The sequence below is a fragment of the Coregonus lavaretus genome (assembly GCF_964263955.1).
Source record: "Coregonus lavaretus genome assembly, contig: HAP1_SCAFFOLD_1475, whole genome shotgun sequence".
In the NCBI taxonomy this organism is placed as follows: domain Eukaryota; kingdom Metazoa; phylum Chordata; class Actinopteri; order Salmoniformes; family Salmonidae; genus Coregonus; species Coregonus lavaretus.
This window is the reverse complement of record NW_028160590.1, coordinates 65,643-88,756: the sequence shown is the minus strand read 5'-3', so window position 1 is coordinate 88,756 and position 23,114 is coordinate 65,643. Positions and strand designations below refer to the sequence as shown.

Below are 23,114 nucleotides of genomic sequence, written 5' to 3'. Positions count from 1 at the left end.
TACAACTTACCTGATCCACTCCAAACTGATTACCACAACCTACCTGCTCCACTCCAACACTGACTACTACAACTCACCTGCTCCCCACCAACACTGACTACTACAACACGTGCTCCACTCCAAAACTGACTACTTCACTCAACTACTCTACTCCATCACTGACCACTACATCTCACCTGCTCCACTCCAACACTGACCACTACAACCCACCTACACTACTCCAACACTGACCACTACAACTCACCTGCTCCACTCCATCACTGACTACTACAACTCACCTACTCAACTCCAACACTCACCACTACAACTTACCTTCTCCACTCTAACACTCCAAAACTGACTACTACAGCTCACCTGCTACACTCCAACACTGACTACTACAACTCACCTAATCCACTCCAATACTGACTACTACAACTTACCTGATCCACTCCAACACTCATTACTGACTACTACTGTGGTCCTCTGTAGCTCAGCTGGTAGAGCACGGCGCTTGTAACGCCAAGGTAGTGGGTTCGATCCCCGGGACCACACGTACACAAAAAAATGTATGCACGCATGACTGTAAGTCGCTTTGGATAAAAGCGTCTGCTAAATGGCATTAAAAAAATATAAATAAAATACTACAACTCAACTGCTCCACTCCAACACTGACTACTACTACAACTAATCTCCAAAACTCCAACACTCCAACATTGACTAATACAACTCACCTGCTCAACTTCAACACTGACCACTACAATCTACCTGCTCCACTCCAGAACTGACCACTACAACTCACCTACTCCACTCTAACACTCCAATACTGACTACCACAACTTACCTGCTTCACTCCAACACTCCAACACTGATTACTACAACTCACCTGCTCAACTCCAACACTGATCACTACAACTTACCTTCTCAACTCCAACACTGACCACTACAACTCACCAGTCCAACTCCAACACTGACTACCACAATTTACCTAATCCTCTTCAACACTCCATTACTGACTACTACAACTCACCGGCTCCACTCCAACACTGACTACTACAACTGCCCTGCTCCACTCCAACACTGACTACTACAACTCACCAGTCCAACTCCAACACTGACTACTACAACTTACCTAATCCTCTCCAACACTTATTCCTGACTACTACAACTCAACTGCTCCACTCCAACACTGACTACTACAACTTACCTGCTCTACTCCAACACTGACTACTACAACTCCCCTACTCCAACCCAGCACTCCAACACTGACTACTACAACTCACCTGCTCAACTCCAAAACTGACCACTACAACTCAACTGCTCCACTCCAAAACTCCATAACTGACTACTACAACTCACCTGCTCAACTCCAACACTGAATGCTAAAACTAACCTGCTCCACTCAACACTGACTACTACAACTCACCTGCTCCACTCCAACACTGACTACTACAACTCACCTGCTCAACTCCAACACTGACCACTACAACTCACCTGCTCCACTCCAACACTGACAACTAGAACTCACCTGCTCCACTCCAACACTGACCACTACAACTGACCTGCTCCATTCCAACACTAATACTTTCAACTCACTTAATCTACTCCAACACTGACTACTACAACTCACCTGCTCAACTCCAACACTGACCACTACAACTTACCTTCTCCACTCCAACACTCCAAAACGGACTAATACAACTCACCTGCTACACTCCAACACTGACTACTACAGCTCACCTGCTCCATTCCAACACTGACTACTACAACTTACCTGATCCACTCCAAAACTCCAACACTGACTACTTGTAACGATCCCTGCAGTCTGAGTCGGTTCCTGTCTGTGTACTAGTTTTTCTGCTCGGGATCTCCAGTTTCCCGAGGGTTCTGGAACGCTCCCTGCCTGGTTGCCGGGCAACGTTGCTAGGCGGGAGCTCTCTTGATTTCCGCACCTGCATCCCATCAGCAATCTGCACACCTGGTCCTGATCATCACCCTTCTTAGGCTCTGTCCTAACATCCATTCCCTGCCGGATCGTTAGCCATGAACAGTATGTTTATCAGTGGATCAGCCTTAGAGCATGTAGCGTTAGTTTTGTTGTTTTGCACCTTGTTTGCTTGTTTTGTACTTACCTCCATTTTGTTTCATCTGCAGTCACTCATCCGGAACCTTCACCCAACCTCTGCCTGATGGTCGGCGGCTGCCGAGCCATTACTGGACCTACCACTGCACCCTCAACAACTCATCCACGCCACCCGCTCTGTTCCCTGGATTATTCAGCCTCACTCGTGGATCTATTAAATAAACACTCACCTTTGTTTCAACTTACCTTGTCCTGGTCTGCTTCTGGGTTCTGGCTTAGTAAACCGTGACAGAACGATCCGGCCAGTAATGAACCCAGCGGACCTGGACTCTGTTCGCCATGCCATTACCCATCAGGAGAAGATGTTGGGCCATCATAGCACGGAGCTACAGGAGATCGCGTTGGCAGTTCGGAACCTTTCTACCGGTCTGACGGAGGTCCAGAACCAGCGCAAGTTTCCGGTGGAGGATCCACTACCGGTTTCACCCATCTCGCCTGCCGCTTCTGGAGCTGTGTCCTTCCGTGAGCCCAAGGTTCCGACGCCGGATAAATATGAGGGGGAGCTGGGAAGATGCCGTTCTTTCCTTATGCAGTGTGGGTTAGTGTTCGATCTACAGCCCTACTCTTATGCCACAGACAAGGCTAGGATAGCCTTTGTGATTGAGTTGCTGCGTGGTCGAGCGCTGGAGTGGGCTTCAGCCGTTTGGGAACGACAGGACCCCTGCATGGATTCATACCAGGGGTTCACGGCCGAGATGAGGAAGCTCTTCGACCATTCCGTCCGAGGGAGGGACGCAGCTAGGCGCCTGTTTTCGCTTCGCCAAGGAACTCGCAGCGTGGCCGACTTCGTGATCGAGTTCAAGACGTTGGCTGTGGAGAGTGGGTGGAATGAGGAGTCTCTGCAAGCGGCCTTTTACCAGGGTCTGTCGGAGCAGCTCAAGGATGAGTTGATCTCCTATCCGGAGCCTAGTGACCTGGACAGCTTGGTAGCCTTGTCTATTCGGGTGGATAATCGAGTCCGAGAGCGAAGGAGGGAGAAGCAATGGGTTCCGTCCAATCGATCAGCTTCTCAGGTTCCAGTCGGGTCGGGGATTGGACCAGAATACGTCGATCATCGTCCACCACACAGGATTAGAGGAGAGGCCCTGTCTCCCGATTCTGAACCCATGCAAGTAGGACGGCACGGGTTAACCAAGGAGGAACGCCAACTCAGACGTAGGACTAACTGTTGCCTCTACTGTGGTAGTTCGGGACATTACCTCGCCACCTGTTCCCGGCGGTCGTCAAACTGCGCGGCTCGCTAAAGTTGGGAGGACTTTTAGCGAGCCAGTTTCGACCTCTCAATACCTCTGTCAGACCCCGTTTCCCGGCTACCCTTATGAACAGGAATCAGAGCTTAGCGATTAACGCTTTTATCGATTCAGGTGCCGATGGAAGCTTTCTTGATGCCGAGTTGGTGGAACAGCTGGGGCTTTCCAAGGAGCAATTGCCGGAAGCCATTGAAGCGACCACTCTGAACGGCAGTAGTCTGGCACGTATCACGATGAGGACTGAACCGGTTAAGATGCTGTTGTCGGGGAATCATTCGGAGATGATTTCATTCTTCATTCTGCCGTCTTCCCATGTTCCTCTGGTCCTTGGATACCCCTGGCTGAAGGAACACAATCCCACGTTCGATTGGGTGACGGGCAAGGTAACGAGTTGGAGCCTTGATTGTCATGCTAACTGTCTCAAGACTGCCTGTCCCCATTCGGTTCCCAGTCAGGTGATTGAGGCTAAACCCCCAGATTTGTCCCTGGTTCCCGAGACATATCACGATTTGGGGGAAGTGTTCAGTAAGCAGAAGGCTCTGTCACTCCCTCCCCACCGACCATACGATTGTGCCATCAACCTGTTCCCTGGAGCCGTCTACCCCAAGGGAAGGTTATACAGTATCTCCCGACCTGAACGTGAGGCTTTGGAGACCTACATCAAGGAGTCCCTAGCTGCTGGTCTCGTTCGTCCCTCGTCATCACCCCTGGGGGCAGGATTCTTCTTTGTGGGTAAGAAGGATGGCTCTCTTCGACCGTGTATTGATTATCGGGGGTTGAATGACATCACGGTCAAGAACAAGTATCCCCTGCCCTTGATGAGCTCTGCCTTCGACTCCTTACAGGGTGCTACGGTGTTCACCAAGCTAGACCTACGCAATGCGTATCACATGGTCCGGATCAGAGAGGGGGACGAGTGGTTGACGGGTTTCAATACACCGATGGGTCACTTCGAGTATCAGGTGATGCCGTTTGGACTGACCAACGCTCCAGCGGTATTCCAGAGTATGGTGAACGACGTCCTGAGAGATATGATCGGTCTCTTTGTGTTTGTTTACCTGGATGACATTCTGATCTTCTCGAAGGAACCTTCCGACCACGTCCAGCATGTCCGGCAGGTTCTGCAGCGATTGTTGGAGAATCGCCTGTTCGTGAAGGCCGAGAAGTGCGAGTTTCACGCCCACACGACATCCTTCCTCGGGTACATCATCTCCAGGGGAGAGATTAGGATGGACCAGGAGAAGGTTAGAGCGGTTCTGGAATGGGCCCAGCCCGGTACGAGATTGCAGCTCCAGAGATTTTTGGGGTTTGCGAATTTCTACCGCAGATTCATCCGGGATTACAGCCGTGTGGCCGCTCCGTTAACTGCCTTGACTTCCAGTATCAGGACCTTCAAGTGGAATCCGGAGGCGGATCGAGCGTTTCTGGATTTGAAGAGGCGATTCACCAACGCACCGATTCTCTCTCAACCGGACACGGCCCGTCAGTTCGTCGTTGAAGTGGACGCGTCTGATGTGGGAGTTGGCGCCATCCTGTCGCAGCGATGCTCCACGGACAGTAAACTCCATCCCTGCGCCTACTACTCTCGTCGCCTTTCGCCTGCGGAGAGGAACTACGATGTGGGTAACCGGGAGCTTCTCGCGGTGAAACTTGCCTTGGAGGAGTGGCGCCACTGGTTGGAGGGGGCGGAGCAACCGTTTATTGTCTGGACTGACCACAAGAATCTTGCTTACGTGCAATCGGCTAGACGTCTCAACTCCCGTCAGGCCAGGTGGGCGTTGTTTTTCGGACGATTCAATTTTTCCCTGACGTTCCGACCTGGATCTAAGAACGGCAAGGCGGACGCCTTGTCCCGGATGTTCTCCAAGACGGAAGAGAGTGGGTCCAAGACCGAGACGATTCTCCCCCGGAACTGCGTCGTGGGAGCAGTTATGTGGAAGATTGAGGAGGAGGTGATGGCGGCCCTTCGGACGCAGCCCGGTCCCGGTAACGGTCCACCCGGTCGGTTGTTTGTGCCTGAGTCGGTTCGTCCTGCTGTCCTCAAATGGTCCCACGCCAGCAAGATGGCTTGTCACCCTGGCGTGGCTCGGACGATGGCGTTTCTTCGCAGACGTTTTTGGTGGCCTGCCATGGCCGAGGATACTCGGGGTTTTGTTGCTGCCTGTCCAGTGTGTGCGCAGAATAAGAGTACCAATCGGCCCAGCTCTGGACTACTTCACCCCCTTCCTATTCCCCGGCGACCATGGTCGCATCTGGCCCTGGACTTTGTCACTGGGTTGCCCTCTTCTGAGGGGAACACGGTCGTTCTGACTATCGTGGACAGATTCAGCAAGTTCGCCCACTTTGTGCCAATTGCCAAGCTTCCCTCTGCCTCGGAGACGTCCGAGATCCTGGTTAGGGAGGTTTTCAGGGTCCACGGTTTGCCCAGTGATATCGTTTCCGACCGTGGCCCTCAGTTTACCTCTGCTGTCTGGAAGTCCTTCTGTTTGGCCATTGGAGCTACAGTCAGTCTCACATCTGGTTTTCACCCCCAATCTAATGGTCAGGCGGAGAGAGCCAACCAGAAGATGGAATCCACGCTACGCTGCCTTGTCTCCTCCAACCCCACCTCCTGGGTCTCTCAGTTGCCTTGGGTTGAGTATGCCCACAATACTCTCCCTACATCTGCCACTGGGATGTCTCCCTTCCAGTGCCTGTATGGCTACCAACCTCCCTTGTTCCCTTCTCAGGAGAAGGAGCTCTCAGTGCCCTCTGTTCAGGCCCATATTCGTCGTTGCCACCGGACCTGGCATCGGGCCAGAAAGGCACTCCTTAGAGTTTCGGACCGGTATCAGCTCCAGGCGAATCGTCGCCGGATCCCCGCTCCCACCTATACCATCGGAGATAGGGTCTGGTTGGCCACACGGGATCTTCCTTTACGGACTGAGTCTAGGAAGTTGTCACCGAGGTTCATTGGTCCGTTTGTGGTGGAGAAGGTGATCAATCCGGTTGCAGTTCGACTCAAACTACCGAGAACGCTCAGAGTCCATCCCACCTTTCATGTCTCCTGCCTCAAGCCTGTTCTCCTCAGTCCTCTGTTGCCTCCTCCGCCTCCTCCTCCTCCTCCTCGGATGATCGGAGGTGGTCCTGCCTACACGGTGCGACGCATCATGGATTCCAGACGGCGGGGCCGGGGTTTCCAGTATCTCGTGGACTGGGAGGGGTATGGTCCTGAAGAGAGGAGTTGGATTCCGCGGCGACAGATCCTAGATGCGGACCTCATTCGTGACTTTTACCGCCTCCATCCTGGCGCTCCGGGGAGTCCGCCCGGTGGCGTTCGTCGGAGGGGGGGTACTGTAACGATCCCTGCAGTCTGAGTCGGTTCCTGTCTGTGTACTAGTTTTTCTGCTCGGGATCTCCAGTTTCCCGAGGGTTCTGGAACGCTCCCTGCCTGGTTGCCGGGCAACGTTGCTAGGCGGGAGCTCTCTTGATTTCCGCACCTGCATCCCATCAGCAATCTGCACACCTGGTCCTGATCATCACCCTTCTTAGGCTCTGTCCTAACATCCATTCCCTGCCGGATCGTTAGCCATGAACAGTATGTTTATCAGTGGATCAGCCTTAGAGCATGTAGCGTTAGTTTTGTTGCTTTGCACCTTGTTTGCTTGTTTTGTACTTACCTCCATTTTGTTTCATCTGCAGTCACTCATCCGGAACCTTCACCCAACCTCTGCCTGATGGTCGGCGGCTGCCGAGCCATTACTGGACCTACCACTGCACCCTCAACAACTCATCCACGCCACCCGCTCTGTTCCCTGGATTATTCAGCCTCACTCGTGGATCTATTAAATAAACACTCACCTTTGTTTCAACTTACCTTGTCCTGGTCTGCTTCTGGGTTCTGGCTTAGTAAACCGTGACACTACTACAACTCACCTGCTCAATTCCCAACATTGACTACTACAACTCACCTAATCCACTCCTACACTGACTACTACAACTCACCTTCTCCACTCCAACACTGACTACTACAACTCACCTGCTCCCCTCCAACACCGACTACTACAACACGTGCTCCACTCCAAAACTGACTACTACAACCCACCTGCTCCACTCCAACACTGACTACTACAACTCACCTGCTCCAGTCAACACTGACTACTACAACTCACCTGCTCCACTCCAACACTGACGACTACAACTCACCTTCTCAACCCCAACACTAACCACTACAACTCACCTGCTCCACTCCAAAACTCCACAACTGACTACTACAACTCAGCTGCTCACTTCCAACACTGAAAGCTACAACTCACCTGCTCCATTCCAACACTGACTACTACAACTCACTTGCTCCATTCCAACACTGACTACAACAACTCACCTGCTCCACTCCAACACTGACTACTACACTCACCTAGTATACTCCAACACTGACCACTACAACTCACCTACTCCACTCCAACACTGACCACTACAACTCGCCTGCAACACTCCAACACTGAATAATACAACTCACCTGCTCAATTCAAACACTGACCACTACAACTCACCTGCTCCACTCCAACACTGACCACTACAACTCACCTGCTCCATTCCAACACTGACTACTACAACTCACTTGCTCCATTCCAACACTGACTACAACAACTCACCTGCTCCACTCCAACACTGACTACTACACTCACCTAGTATACTCCAACACTGACCACTACAACTCACCTACTCCACTCCAACACTGACCACTACAACTCGCCTGCAACACTCCAACACTGAATAATACAACTCATCTGCTCAATTCAAACACTGACCACTACAACTCACCTGCTCCACTCCAACACTGACCACTACAATTCACCTGCTCCATTCCAGCACTGTCTACTACAACTCACCTGCTCCACTCTAAGACAAACTACTACAACACTTGCATTAGTGTATGAGGTCCATCTATGGTCTATGGTCTATAGTCTATAGTCTGTTGTCTATAGTCTATGGTCCATGGTCTATAGTCTGTGGTCTATAGTCCATTTTCTATGGTCTATATTCTATGGTCTATAGTCTATATTCTGTCGTCTATAGTCTATGGTCTATGGTCTATAGTCTATAGTCTATAGTCTATAGTCTATGGTCTATAGTCTATGTTCTACAGTCTGTAGTCTATGGTCTATGGTCTACAGTCTATAGTCTGTCTCGTATTAATCGAGGACCTGGTTTCTCTTATTTAAATGCAATTATTATGAGTGCTTTGCTTTAGAGCATCTGCTAATAACATCTGGACCATAGACCTTCCCCCAGCTCCTACCCATTCATCTGGACCTTTGACCTCTCCCCAGCCCCTACCCATTCATCTGGACCATAGACCTTCCCCCAGCTCCTACCCATTCATCCGGACCATAGACCTTCCCCCAGCTCCTACCCATTCATCTGGACCATAGACCTTCCCCCAGCTCCTACCCATTCATCTGGACCTTTGACCTCTCCCCAGCCCCTACCCATTCATCTGGACCATAGACCTTCCCCCAGCGCCTACCCATTCATCTGGACCATAGACCTTCCCCCAGCTCCTACCCATTCATCTGGACCATAGACCTTCCCTCAGCTCCTACCCATTCATCTGGACCATAGACCTTCCCCCAGCTCCTACCCATTCATCTGGACCATAGACCTTCCCCCAGCTCCTACCCATTCATCTGGACCAAAGACCTTCCCCCAGCTCCTACCCATTCATCTGGACCATAGACCTTCCCCCAGCTCCTACCCATTCATCTGGACCAAAGACCTTCCCCCAGCTCCTACCCATTCATCTGGACCATAGACCTTCCCCCAGCCCCTACCCATTCAGTGTTTGCAGATCTGACAGAAAGATAAGTGTAGTGACAAACGGATAGCTAGATGCTCCACTAAGCTCATCTAGAAGGCCATAGGTGAAGCAATACACCTGTCTGATTTCTTCAGGTCAAACACTGAATTGGTACTGTAGGGACTAGGGCTTGTTCCTGGACCGGGCTGTAAGATGACGCTTGTCCTCATTAGTTAGCAGCTCCTACCCAGCATGACATGAACAACCTCTTTTCCTTTCTCTTTTTCCTTATCCTATGTCTCTCGTCTCTCGCTCCCTTTCTCTTTCTTCTATCATATAGCTCTACTAATGGTTAAATGTTTCTTAATGGTTAAATATTCCTTAATGGTTAAATACTTCTTAATGGTTAAATGTTTCTTAATGGTTAAATGTTTCTTAATGATTAAATGTTTCTTAATTGTTAATTAAATGTTTCTTAATGGTTAAATGTTTCTTGATGGTTAAATATTTCTTAACAGTTAAATATTTCTTAACGGTTAAATATTTCTCAATGGTTAAATGTTTCTTAATGGTTACATATTTCCTAATGGTTAAATGTTTCTTAATGGTTAAATGTTTCTTAATGGTTAAATATTTCTTCATGGTTAAATATTTCTTAATGGTTAAATACTTAATGGTTAAATATTTCTTAACGGTTAAATGTTTCTTAATGGTTACATATTTCTTAATGGTTAAATGTTTCTTAATGGTTAAATGTTTCTTAATGGTAAACTATTTCTTCATGGTTAAATGTTTCTTAATGGTTAAATGTTTCTTAATGGTTAACTATTTCTTCATGGTTAAATGTTTCTTAATGGTTAACTATTTCTTAATGGTTAAATATTTCTTAACGGTTAAATATTTCTCAATGGTTAAATGTTTCTTAATGGTTACATATTTCCTAATGGTTAAATGTTTCTTAATGGTTAAATGTTTCTTAATGGTTAAATGTTTCTTAATGGTGACATATTTCTTAATGGTTAAATGTTTCTTAATGGTTATATATTACTCAATGGTAAAATGTTTCTTAATGGTTAAATGTCATCTCCCTTCTGGATTACTGCAACTCGCTGTTGGCTGGGCTCCCTGCCTGTGCCATTAAACCCCTACAACTCATCCAGAACGCTGCAGCCCGTCTGGTGTTCAACCTTCCCAAGTTCTCTCATGTCACCCCGCTCCTCTGCACACTCCACTGGCTTCCAGTTGAGGCTCGCATCTACTACAAGACCATGGTGCTTGCCTACGGAGCTGTGAGGGGAACGGCACCTCCGTACCTTCAGGCTCTGATCATACCCTACACCCAAACGAGGGCACTACGTTCATCCACCTCTGGCCTGCTAGCTCCCCTACCTCTACGGAAGCACAGTTCCCGCTCAGCCCAGTCAAAGCTATTCGCTGCTCTGGCACCCCAATGGTGGAACAAGCTCCCCCACGACGTCAGGACAGCGGAGTCACTGACCACCTTCCGGAGACACTTGAAACCCTACCTCTTTAAGGAATACCTGGAATAGTATAAAGTAATCCTTCTTCCCCCACCCCCATAAAAAAATAAAATAAAATAAAAGGTGGTTGCCACTGCCTATCATAAGTTGAATGCACCAATTTGTAAATCGCTCTGGATAAGAGCGTCTGCTAAATGATGTAAATGTAAATGTAAATGTTTCTTAATGGTTAAATGTTTCTTAAGGGTTAAATATTTCTTAATGGTTAAATGTTTCTTAATGGTTAAATGTTTCTTGATGGTTAAATATTTCTTAATGGTTAAATGTTTCTTAATGGTTAAATGTTTCTTAATGGTTACATATTTCCTAATGGTTAAATGTTTCTTAATGGTTAAATGTTTCTTAATGGTTAAATATTTCTTCATGGTTAAATATTTCTTCATGGTTAAATACTTAATGGTTAAATATTTCTTAACGGTTAAATGTTTCTTAATGGTTACATATTTCGTAATGGTTAAATGTTTCTTAATGGTTAAATGTTTCTTTATGGTTAAATATTTCTTAATGGTTAAATATTTCTTAACGGTTAAATATTTCTCAATGGTTAAATGTTTCTTAATGGTTACATATTTCCTAATGGTTAAATGTTTCTTAATGGTTAAATATTTCTTAATGGTTAAATATTTGTTAATGGTTAAATATTTTGTGTCACGCCCTGACTCAGGGGACACTTATATGTTGAGTCAGGGTGTGTATATTCCTTGTTGTGCTTTTTCTATGTGTGGTATTCTATGTTTCTATTTCTATGGTTGGCCGGGTGTGGTTCCCAATCAGGGGCAGCTGTTGCTCGTTGTCTCTGATTGGGGATCATACTTAGGTAGCCAGTTTTCCTGCCTGTGTTGTGGGATCTTGTTTGTGTTCGGTGAGTTTGGGCTTGTTAGTGATTAGCCTTCCGATGTCACGTTTCGTTGCCGTTTGTTGTTTTTGTATGTTTATTCAGTACAATAAACATGGATGCATTTCACGCTGCGCCTTGGTCTGACCCGTTCATCAACGATCGTGACAGAAGATCCCACCAAACGAGGACCAAGCAGCGTGCCCAGCAGCAGCAGACACCCTGGACACAGGTGGAGGAGCAGAGAGTATGGACTTGGCGGGAGATAAGAGAGGATCTGACAAGGCAGATGGAGGCCCTGAAAGGGCTCAGGGTGGAGAAGGAGAGACAGCCCCAATAACATTTTGGGGAGGGGCTAAAAGGGTGGTCGGGGAGCGACAGAGAGGAGCCCCGACCACTGCACTCGTGGGGGCTCAAGGAGGAGTCCTCACTGGAGGAGGACGGGGCGCAGAGTGTAAAGGACGGAGACAGTCATAGACCTCCAGCACCGGTTCCCAGTCCGATACGCCCCGTACCTGCTCCCCGCACCAAGCCAGTGGTGTGTGTTCCCAGTCCGCCCCGGCCTGTTCCTGCTCCTCGCACCAAGCCAGTGGTGCGTGTTCCCAGTCCGGCCCGGCCTGTTCCTGCTCCTCGCACCAAGCCAGTGGTGCGTGTTCCCAGTCCGGTCCGGCCTGTTCCTGCTCCTCGCACCAAGACAGTGGTGCGTGTTCCCAGTCCGGTCCGGACTTGTCCTGCTCCTCGCACCAAGTCTGTGGTGCGCGTCGCCAGTCCGGCCCGGCCTGTCCCTGCTCCTCGCACCAAGCCAGTGGTGCGCGTCGCCAGTCCGGCCCGGCCTGTTCCTGCTCCTCGCACCAAGCCAGTGGTGCGCGTCGCCAGTCCGGCACGGCCCGTGCCCGTTCCACCGGTGCCTGGTTCGGCACCGGTCAGCGGCTCCACTCCGGAGCTAGAGCAGTCCGCTCCACCGGTGCCTGATCCAGCTCCGGTCAGCTGCTCCACTCCGGAGCCAGAGTAGTCTGCTCCACCGGTGTCCAGTCCAGCTCCGGTCAGCGGCTCCAGTCCAGACCATGACGTCAGCCCCTCTCCAGGTTCGGGGTCTCCCACACCAGGGTCCAGACGGGGCCTGGCGTATCGTGGGAGGAAGGAGAGGGGAAGCAGCGCGCCGAGGTCCAGACCAGACCAGGGGCGCAACAGGGAGATGGAGATTAAGAGGTCGTCACGCCCGGAGCCGGATCCGCCTCCGAGGCAGAATGCCCACCCGGCCCCTACCCTGTTATGTTTATGTTGTGCGGTCGGAGTCCACACCTTTGGGGGGGGGGGGGTACTGTCACGCCCTGACTCAGGGGACGCTTATATGTTGAGTCAGGGTGTGTATATTCCTTGTTGTGCTTTTTCTATGTGTGGTATTCTATGTTTCTATTTCTATGGTTGGCCGGGTGTGATTCCCAATCAGAGGTAGCTGTTGCTCGTTGTCTCTGATTGGGGATCATACTTAGGCAGCCAGTTTTCCTGCCTGTGTTGTGGGATCTTGTTTGTGATTAGCCTTCCGACGTCACGTTTCGTTGCCTTTTGTTGTTTTTGCATGTTTATTCAGTACAATAAACATGGATGCATTTCACGCTGTGCCTTGGTCTGACCCGTTCATCAACGATCGTGACATTTTGTAATGGTTAAACGTTTTCCTAATTGTTAAATGTTTCTTAAGGGTTTAATGTTTCTTAATGGTTTAATGCTCTAACCTCCTATATTCCTCTTTCTTCTCTCCTCTACTCCACCACCCCTGTCTGTTCCCCCATCGTTCTACCCCTCTCTAAGTCAGTCTGAGTGACCTCTTCTCATCCCCAACATTACCTGCGGCGACCAGCCAAGGTCTCCTCAGGATCGTAGGGTAAAGTCTGTGGGTTGCGGGACACCTGGGCAGCAAGGGTCTGGTCAGGAAGGGGCGCCACTGAGCGAGACACCCGCTGGGGGGCGTGGCCACACGTACTGCTCACCTGCAGGGAGGGATGAAGGGAGAGCGGGAGAGACAGAGGGAGAGGTAACTATAAGACTGGACATACTATACATAGTACATCATATCATTATCTAGTAGTATCAACTCACATGTATACATTTTATCATTATCTAGTAGCATCAACTCACATTGACTTCAGAGAGTACAGTGACGGAAAAAAGTATTTGATCCCCTGCTGATTTTGTACGTTTGCCAACTGACAAAGAAATGATCATTCTATAATTTGAATAGTAGGTTTATTTGAATAGTGAGAGACAGAATAACAACAAAATAATCCAGAAAAACCCATGTCAAAAATGTTATAAATGTATTTGCATTTTAATGAGGGAAATAATTATTTGACCCCTCTGCAAAACATGACTTAGTACTTGGTGGCAAAACCCTTGTTGGCAATCACAGAGGTCAGATGTTTCTTGTAGTTGGCCACCAGGTTTGCACACATCTCAGGAGGGATTTTGTCCCACTCCTCTTTGCAGATCTTCTCCAAGTCATTAAGGTTTTGAGGCTGACGTTTGGCAACTCGAACCTTCAGCTCCCTCCATAGATTTTCTATGGGATTAAGGTCTGGAGACTGGCTAGGCCACTACAGGACCTTAATGTGCTTCTTCTTGAGCCACTCCTTTGTTGCCTTGGCCGTGTGTTTTGGGTCATTGTCATGCTGGAATACCCATCCACGACCCATTTTCAATGCCCTGGCTGAGGAAAGGAGGTTCTCACCCAAGATTTGACGGTACATGGCCCCGTCCATCGTCCCTTTGATGCGGTGAAGTTGTCCTGTCCCCTTAGCAGAAAAACACCCCCAAAGCATAATGTTTCCACCTCCATGTTTGACGGTGGGGATGGTGTTCTTGGGGTCATAGGCAGCATTCCTCCTCCTCCAAAAACGGCGAGTTGAGTTGATGCTAAAGAGCTCCATTGTGGTCTCATCTGACCACAACACTTTCACCCAGTTCTCCTCTGAATCATTCAGATGTTCATTGGAAAACTTCAGACGGGCATGTATATGTGCTTTCTTGAGCAGGGGGACCTTGCGGGCGCTGCAGGATTTCAGTCCTTCACGGCGTAGTGTGTTACCAATTGTTTTCTTAGTGACTATGGTCCCAGCTGCCTTGAGATCATTGACAAGATCCTCCCGTGTAGTTCTGGGCTGATTCCTCACCATTCTCATGATCATTGCAACTCCACGAGGTGAGATCTTGCATGGAGCCCCAGGCCGAGGGAGATTGACAGTTATTTTGTGTTTCTTCCATTTGTGAATAATCGCACCAACTGTTGTCACCTTCTCACCAAGCTGCTTGGCGATGGTCTTGTAGCCCATTCCAGCCTTGTGTAGGTCTACAATCTTGTCCCTGACACCCTTGCGAGCTCTTTGGTCTTGGCCATGGTGGAGAGTTTGGAATCTGATTGATTGATTGCTTCTGTGGACAGGTGTCTTTTATACAGGTAACAAACTGAGATTAGGAGCACTCCCTTTAAGAGTGTGCTCATAATCTCCGCTCGTTACCTGTATAAAAGACACCTGGGAGGCAGAAATCTTTCTGATTGAGAGGGGGTCAAATACTTATTTCCCTCATTAAAATGCAAATAAATTTATAACATTTTTGACATGCATTTTTCTGGATTTTGTTGTTGTTATTCTGTCTCTCACTGTTCAAAGAAACCTACCATTAAAATGATAGACTGATAATTTCTTTGTCAGTGGGCAAACGTACAAAATCAGCAGGGGATCAAATACTTTTTTCCCTCACTGTAAGTGAGAACTCAACTAACAGTCAAACCTGTTGTCTATCATATTGTTACCCCCTATTCAGCTCCTCTATCTTCTGTTGTTGTCTATCATATTGTTACCCCCTATTCAGCTCCTCTGTTGTTGTCTGTCATATTGTTACCCCCTATTCAGCTCCTCTGTTGTTGTCTGTCATATTGTTACCCCCTATTCAGCTCCTCTGTTGTTGTCTGTCATATTGTTACCCCCTATTCAGCTCCTCTATCCTCTGTTATTGTTTGTTTATTTTGGGGAGAAATAAAAGAGGGGATTTGCATAACAAACCAGTCACTATTTCCTCTGCCTGTGCTGTTTCTGTTTTGTTTATTTTGTAATCACAACCTTCCACAACCCTCCACAAAGCGCCGGCATGAAACCGACGAGGCCTCTCGTTCTCTAGCTTCTTCCCCTTGATAAACGAAAAAAAATCCAACGCAGGACGACACAATAATAATACCTAACAAACTTCTCTCTCTGTGTCTGGGAGATAATGGAGTCACGCCATTATTTTAAAGTTGCAATAAAAATGCAAATGTCTGTTAATGTTTAGCTTGTGGTTTAATGATTTAGAGCTGGTTTAATTTCCCCGGGGGATACTGGCCAGGGCTAAATTCTGCCTTGTAATGTTAACAGCTAATTGTGACTAGCTCCCCTTAAGTGAATCCACTGGCTGTGTGTGTGTGTGTGTGTGTGTGTGTGTGCCTGCGTGTGTTTGTGTGTGTGTGTTTGCGCAGCCTGCCTGCCAATGATGCTGGTGCTGCATACTGATAGAGCACAGGAGCAGGGCTGGACATCTTTATCAGGGAACCGGGAAGACATACGCAAACTCATATATACAGACAAGCAAATAAGTTATTACACAATTAATTATACACAAAGTGGATTTTAATTTAACGTAATGTAGGAACACACTTACACACATGTATAGTGGCTTGCGAAAGTATTCACCCCCCTTGGCATTTTGTTGCCTTACAACCTGGAATTAAAATGGATTTTTGGGGGATTTGTATCATTTGATTTACACAACATGCCTACCACTTTGAAGATGCAAAATAATTTTTTTGTGAAACGAACAAGAAATAAGACAAAAAAACAGAACTTGAGCGTGCATAACTATTCACCCCTCCAAAGTCAATACTTTGTAGAGCCACCTTTTGAAGCAATTACAGCTGCAAGTCTCTTGGGGTATGTCTCTATAAGCTTGGCACATCTAGCCACTGGGATTTTTGCCCATTCTTCAAGGCAAAACTGCTCCAGCTCCTTCAAGTTGGATTGGTTCCGCTGGTGTACAGCAATCTTTAAGTCATACCACAGATTCTCAATTGGATTGAGGTCTGGGCTTTGACTAGGCCATTCCAAGACATTTAAATGTTTCCCCTTAAACCACTCAAGTGTTGCTTTAGCAGTATGCTTAGGGTCATTGTCCTGCTGGAAGGTGAACCTCTGTCCAAGTCTCAAATCACTGGAAGACTGAAACAGGTTTCCCTCAAGAATTTCCCTGTATTTAGCGCCATCCATCATTCCTTCAATTCTGACCAGTTTCCCAGTTCCTGCCCATGAAAAACATCCCCACAGCATGATGCTGCCACCACCATTCTTCACTGTGGGGATGGTGTTCTCGGGGTGATGAGAGGTGTTGGGTTTGCGCCAGACATAGCGTTTTCCTTGATGGCCAAAAAGCTCAATTTTAGTCTCATCTGACCAGAGTACCTTCTTCCATATGTTTGGGGAGTCTCCCACATAATAATAATATGCCATTTAGCAGACGCTTTTATCCAAAGCGACTTACAGTCATGCGTGCATACATTATTTCTTTATTTTTTATTTTTTTTGTGTATGGGTGGTCCCGGGGATCGAACCCACTACCTTGGCGTTACAAGCGCCGTGCTCTACCAGCTGAGCTACAGAGGACCACATGCCTTTTGGCGAACACCAAACGTGTTTGCTTATTTCTTTCTTTAAGCAATGGCTTTTTTCTGGCCACTCTTCCGTAAAGCCCAGCTCTGAGGAGTGTACTGCTTAAAGTGGTCCTATGGACAGATACTCCAATCTGCGCTGTGGAGCTTTGCAGCTCCTTCAGGGTTATCTTTGGTCTCTTTGTTGCCTCTCTGATTAATGCCCTCTTTGCCTGGTCCGTGAGTTTTGGTGGGCGGCCCTCTCTTGGCAGGTTTGTTGTGGTGCCATATTCTTTCAATTTTTTTTATAATGGATTTAATGGTGCTCCGTGGGATGTTCAAAGTTTCTGATATTTTTTTATAACCCAACCCTGATCTGTACTTCTCCACAACTTTGTCCCTGACCTGTTTGGAGAGCTCCTTGGTCTTCATGGTGCCGCTTGCTTGGTGGTGCCCCTTGCTTAGTGGTGTTGCAGACTCTGGGGCCTTTCAGAACAGGTGTATATATACTGAGATCATGTGACAGAACATGTGACACTTAGATTGCACACAGGTGGACTTTATTTAACTAATTATGTGACTTCTGGAGGTAATTGGTTGCACCAGATCTTATTTAGGGGCTTCATAGCAAAGGGGGTGAATACATATACACGCACCACTTTTCCGTTATTTTTTTTTTAGCATTTTTTAAAACAAGTTATTTTTTGCATTTCACTTCACCAATTTGGACTATTTTGTGTATGTCCATTACATGAAATCCAAATAAAAAATCAATTTAAATTACAAGTTGTAATGCAACAAAATAGGAAAAACGCCAAGGGGGATGAATACTTTTGCAAGGCACTGTACACACACTCACACCCACACCAACACACACACACCAACACACACACACCCACACCTACACACACACATTCACACTCACACTCACACACACACACTGACACACACTGACACACTGACACACTGATCAGCCAAAGGACATCGTCATCAGCATTAATCAATACAGCCTCTCTACACAAGGACACAGACAGACAGACAGACAGACAGACAGACAGACAGACAGACAGGCAGGCAGGCAGGCAGGCAGGCAGGCAGGCAGGCAGGCAGGCAGGCAGGCAGGCAGGCAGGCAGGCAGGCAGGCAGGCAGGTAGGCAGGCAGGCAGGCAGGCAGGTAGGTAGGTAGGTAGGTAGGTAGGTAGGTAGGTAGGTAGGTAGGTAGGTAGGTAGGTAGGTAGGTAGGTAGGTAGGTAGGTAGGCAGGTAGGTAGGTAGGTAGGTAGGTAGATGGGCAGGCAGACATACAGGCAGGCAGGCAGGCAGGCAGGTAGGTAGGTAGGTAGGCAGGTAGGTAGGTAGGTAGGTAGGTAGGTAGGTAGGTAGGTAGGTAGGTAGGTAGGTAGGTAGGCAGGTAGGTAGGTAGGTAGGTAGGCAGGTAGGCAGGTAGGTAGGTAGGTAGGTAGGTAGGTAGATGGGCGGACGGGCAGGCAGGCAGGCAGGCAGGCAGGCAGGCAGGCAGGCAGGCGGTCAGGCGATCATTCAAGGCATTATCAAGAGCTTGTCAAATTGCGAATGAGAAACTGATGAAGAGTGTGCGCAAAAAAACAAAGCAGAGCTCATGCCTTTCATGCAACTTTTTTCAAATCATCATTAGAGTCGTATCATGCAGCCTTCGAATATATTAAAACTCTAAACGTAGAGCCCAACATTTGTATCACAACTAAAGTTACATAAATAACTCTAAATTAAGCAAATAGGAGTATCTGTTTCTTTGTTAACCGCTCAATACAGAATAGCCGCATGTGCGGACTTCCTCAAATCTTTTGGAGAAAATATCCTTTTATTCAGCTATGTTCAATTGTATTCTTCATACTATAAAATAATGCCACAGAATTCTAAGCAAATATTGTCCGCTAAATGAACTAGTGAAGCCCCCAGCCATTTGCTATAACCTGATCAGAACATATCATCAAATCAAATCAAATTTTATTTGCCACATGCGCTGAATACAACAGGTGTAGACATTACAGTGAAATGCTTACTTACAAGCCCTTAACCAACAATGCATTTAAGAAAATGTAAAATAGAAAGTGTTAAGTAAAAAAATAAAAGCAAATAATTAAAGGGCGGTACCAGTGCAGAGTCAATGTGCGGGGGCACCGGCTAGTCGAGGTAATTGAGGTAATATGTACATGTGGGTAGAGTTAAAGTGACTATGCATAAATAATAAACAGAGTAGCAGCAGCGTAAAAGAGGGGGACGGGGTGGGGGTGGGGGGGCAGTGCAAATAGTCAGTGTAGCCATGATTAGCTGTTCAGAAGTCTTATGGCTTGGGGGTAGAAGCTGTTGAGAAGCCTTTTGGACCTAGACTTGGTAGCAGAGAGAACAGTCTATGACTTGGGTGACTAGAGTCTTTGACAATTTTGAGGGCCTTCCTCTGACACCGCCTGGTATAGAGGTCCTGGATGGCAGGAAGCTTGGCCCCAGTGATGTACTGGGCCGTACGCACTACCCTCTGTAGTGCCTTGCGGTCGGAGGCCAAGCAGTTGCCATACCAGGCGGTGATGTAACCAGTCAGGAGGCTCTCGATGGTGCAGCTGTAGAACTTTATGAGGATCTGAGGACCCATGCCAAATCTTTTCAGTCTCCTGAGGGGGAATAGGCTTTGTCGTGCCCTCTTCACGACTGTCTTGGTGTGTTTGGACCATGATAGTTTGTTGGTGATGTGGACACCAAGGAACTTGAAGCTCTCAACCTGATCCACTACAGCCCCGTCGATGAGAATGGGGGTGTGCTCAGTCCTCTTTTTTTTCCTGTAGTCCACAATCATCTCCTTTGTCTTGATCACGTTGAGGGAGAGGTTGTTGTCCTGGCACCACATGGCCAGATCTCAAACCTCCCCCTATAGGCTGTCTCGTCGTTGTCGGTGATCAGGCCTACCACTGTTGTGTCGTCGGCAAACTTAATGATGGTGTTGGAGTCGTGCCTGGCTATGCAGTCATGGGTGAACAGGGAGTACAGGAGGGGACTGAGCACGCACCCCTGAGGGGCCCCCGTGTTGAGGATCAGCGTGGCAGATGTGTTGTTACCTACCCTTACCACCTGGGGGAGGATCGTCAGGAAGTCCAGGATCCAGTTGCAGAGGGAGGTGTTTAGTCCCAGGATCCTTAGCTTAGTAATGAGCTTTGAGGGCACAATGGTGTTGAACACTGAGCTGTAGTCAATGAATAGCATTCTCACGTAGGTGTTCCTCTTATCCAGGTGGGAAAGGGCAGTGTGGAGTGCAATAGAGATTGCATCATCTGTGGATCTGTTGGGGCGGTATGCAAATTGGAGTGGGTCTAGGGTTTCTGGGATAATGGTGTTGATGTGAGCCATGACCAGCCTTTCAAAGCACTTCATGGCTACAGACGTGAGTGCTACGGGTCGGTAGTCATTTAGGCAGGTTATCTTAGTGTCCTTGGCCACAGGGACTATGGTGGTCTGCTTGAAACATGTTGGTATTACAGACTCAGTCAGGGACATGTTGAAAATGTAAGTGAAGACACTTGCCAGTTGGTCAGCACATGCTCGGAGTACATGTCCTGGTAATCTGTCTGGCCCTGCGGCCTTATGAATGTTGACCTGCTTAAAAGTCTTACTCACATCGGCTACGGAGAGCGTGATCACATAGTCATCCAGAACAGCTGGTGCTCTCATGCATGCTTCAGTGTTGCTTGCCTCGAAGCGAGCATAGAAGTGATTTAGCTAGTCTGGTAGTCAAGTGTCACTGGGCAGCTCGCGGCTGTGCTTCCCTTTGTAGTCTGTAATAGCTTTCAAGCCCTGCCACATCCGACGAGCGTCAGAGCCGGTGTAGTACAATTCAGTCTTAGTCCTGTATTGACTCTTTGCCTGTTTGATGGTTCGTCGGAGGTTATAGCGGGATTTCTTATAAGCGTCCGGGTTAGAGTCCCGCTCCTTGAAAGCGGCAGCTCTACCCTTTAGCTCAGTGCGGATGTTGCCTGTAATCCATGGCTTCTGGTTGGGGTATGTACGTACGGTCACTGTGGGGACGACGTCATCGATGCACTTATTGATGAAGCCAGTGACTGATGTGGTGTACTCCTCAATGCTATCTGAAGAATCCCGGAACATATTCGAGTCTGTGCTAGCAAAACAGTCCTGTAGCTTAGCATCTGCGTCATCTGATCACTTTTTTATTAACCGAGTCACTGGTGCTTCCTGCTTTAGTTTTTGCTTATAAGCAGGAATCAGGAGGATAGAGTTATGGTCAGATTTGCCAAATGGAGGGTGAGGGAGAGATTTGTATGCGTCTCTGTGTGTGGAGTAAAGGTGGTCTAGAGTTTTTTTTCCCTCTGGTTGCACATTTAACATGCTGGTAGAAATTAGGTAGAATGGATTTAAGTTTCCCTGCATTAAAGTCCCCGGCCACTAGGAGCGCTGCTTCTGGATGAGTGTTTTCCTGTTTACTTATGGCCTTATACAGCTCATTGAGTGCAATCTTAATGCCAGCATCGGTTTGTGGTGGTAGATAGACAGCTACGAAAAATATCGATGAAAAGTCTCTTGGTAAATAGTGTGGTCTACAGCTTATCATGAGATACTCTACCTCAGATGAGCAAAACCTTGAGACTTCCTTAGTATTAGATTTTATGCACCAGCTGTTGTTTACAAATATACACAGACCGCCACCCCTTGTCTTACCGGAGTCAGCCGTTCTATCCTGCCGATGTAGCCTATATCCCGTCAGCTGTATGTTGTCCATGTCGTCGTTCAGCCACGACTCGGTGAAACATAAGATATTACAGTTTTTTATGTCCCGTTGGTAGGATATCCTTGATCTTAGGTCGTCTAATTTATTTTCAAATGATTGAACATTGGCTAATAGGATTGATGGAAGAGGCAGTTTACTCGCTCACCATCGGATCCTTACAAGGCACCCCGAACTACGTCCACGATATCTCCATCTCTAACATAAGGACAACTCAGAGTATGCTATGCTGTTCTTCTGAAATAGACCACATTTTCTTCATATCATGTTTCTTTAGACCTGTCTAAAATAAAGAATGGATTTATTGTGATGGTGTAGGCTATATTACATGGATTTATTACACTTCCAAAGGTCTGCGTCAGTAGCTTGTAGGCTATGCTTGGAAGCCAGGAGATGCTAAATGTGTTTATGTTAACTAACGGTCAATTACCGTGAGACAGGCAGTTATTTGCTTGACAATCACCGGCTTGCTTGACAATCACCGGCTGACAACATTTCACGACCGCCACAGCCCTAACACACACACACACACACACACACCCAGCCTGCATACACACTCCCTGGCCAGACACTGGCACCTCATCCTCCCCATCTCCTTCAGTGTAATTCTGCGTCAAATGGTGCCCTATTTCCGTTATGGTGCACTACTTTTGACCGGAGACCTTTGGGCCCTGTCATTTGGGACGCACACAAATTATCCTCCTGCCTTACCCACGCGTGCTTTCACAGGCCTGAAGGAGATGTAGTTGGAGCTTGATTTCACTCTTTATTCGTGTGTTCCACAATCCACACAGCCCCCCAGGGAGTTGTGGCACAGGATAGAGACTTCCTCCTCCCCCATCTCCTCTCCTCCACCTCCCCTACCGATTGTTTCAATATCTTCAAGGAAGGGGCTAATTAGCGTGGGTATTAATATCACTCATGGCTGGACCAGCACAGCCAACAGGAGAGGTGGGGAAGAGATAAGGGCTGTCTTAGAGTGAGAGAAAGCCCTGAAATATCCCCATGCTTTTATCTGCACCTAGCAGCCAGCATCCTCAACTAGGGAGGGAGCGCTGCCTGTACACACACACACACACACACACACACACACACACACAGACACACACACACGCACACGCACACCTACATGCACACCTGTTAATC

General features: G+C 47.9%; 1 protein-coding gene across 1 annotated transcript in view; it reads right to left on the bottom strand.

The window, feature by feature from the left end:
* LOC311121648 (glypican-3-like) overlaps positions 1 to 23,114 on the bottom strand; it is a gene marked incomplete at both ends in the record, with an annotated part of 50,563 nt that overhangs the window by 14,012 nt on the left and 13,437 nt on the right. The window contains one exon of the mRNA XM_084196108.1: positions 13,376 to 13,518. Within this exon, the coding sequence (XP_084052234.1) occupies positions 13,376 to 13,518 (143 nt within the window). The remainder of the gene's footprint in view (positions 1 to 13,375; positions 13,519 to 23,114) is intronic.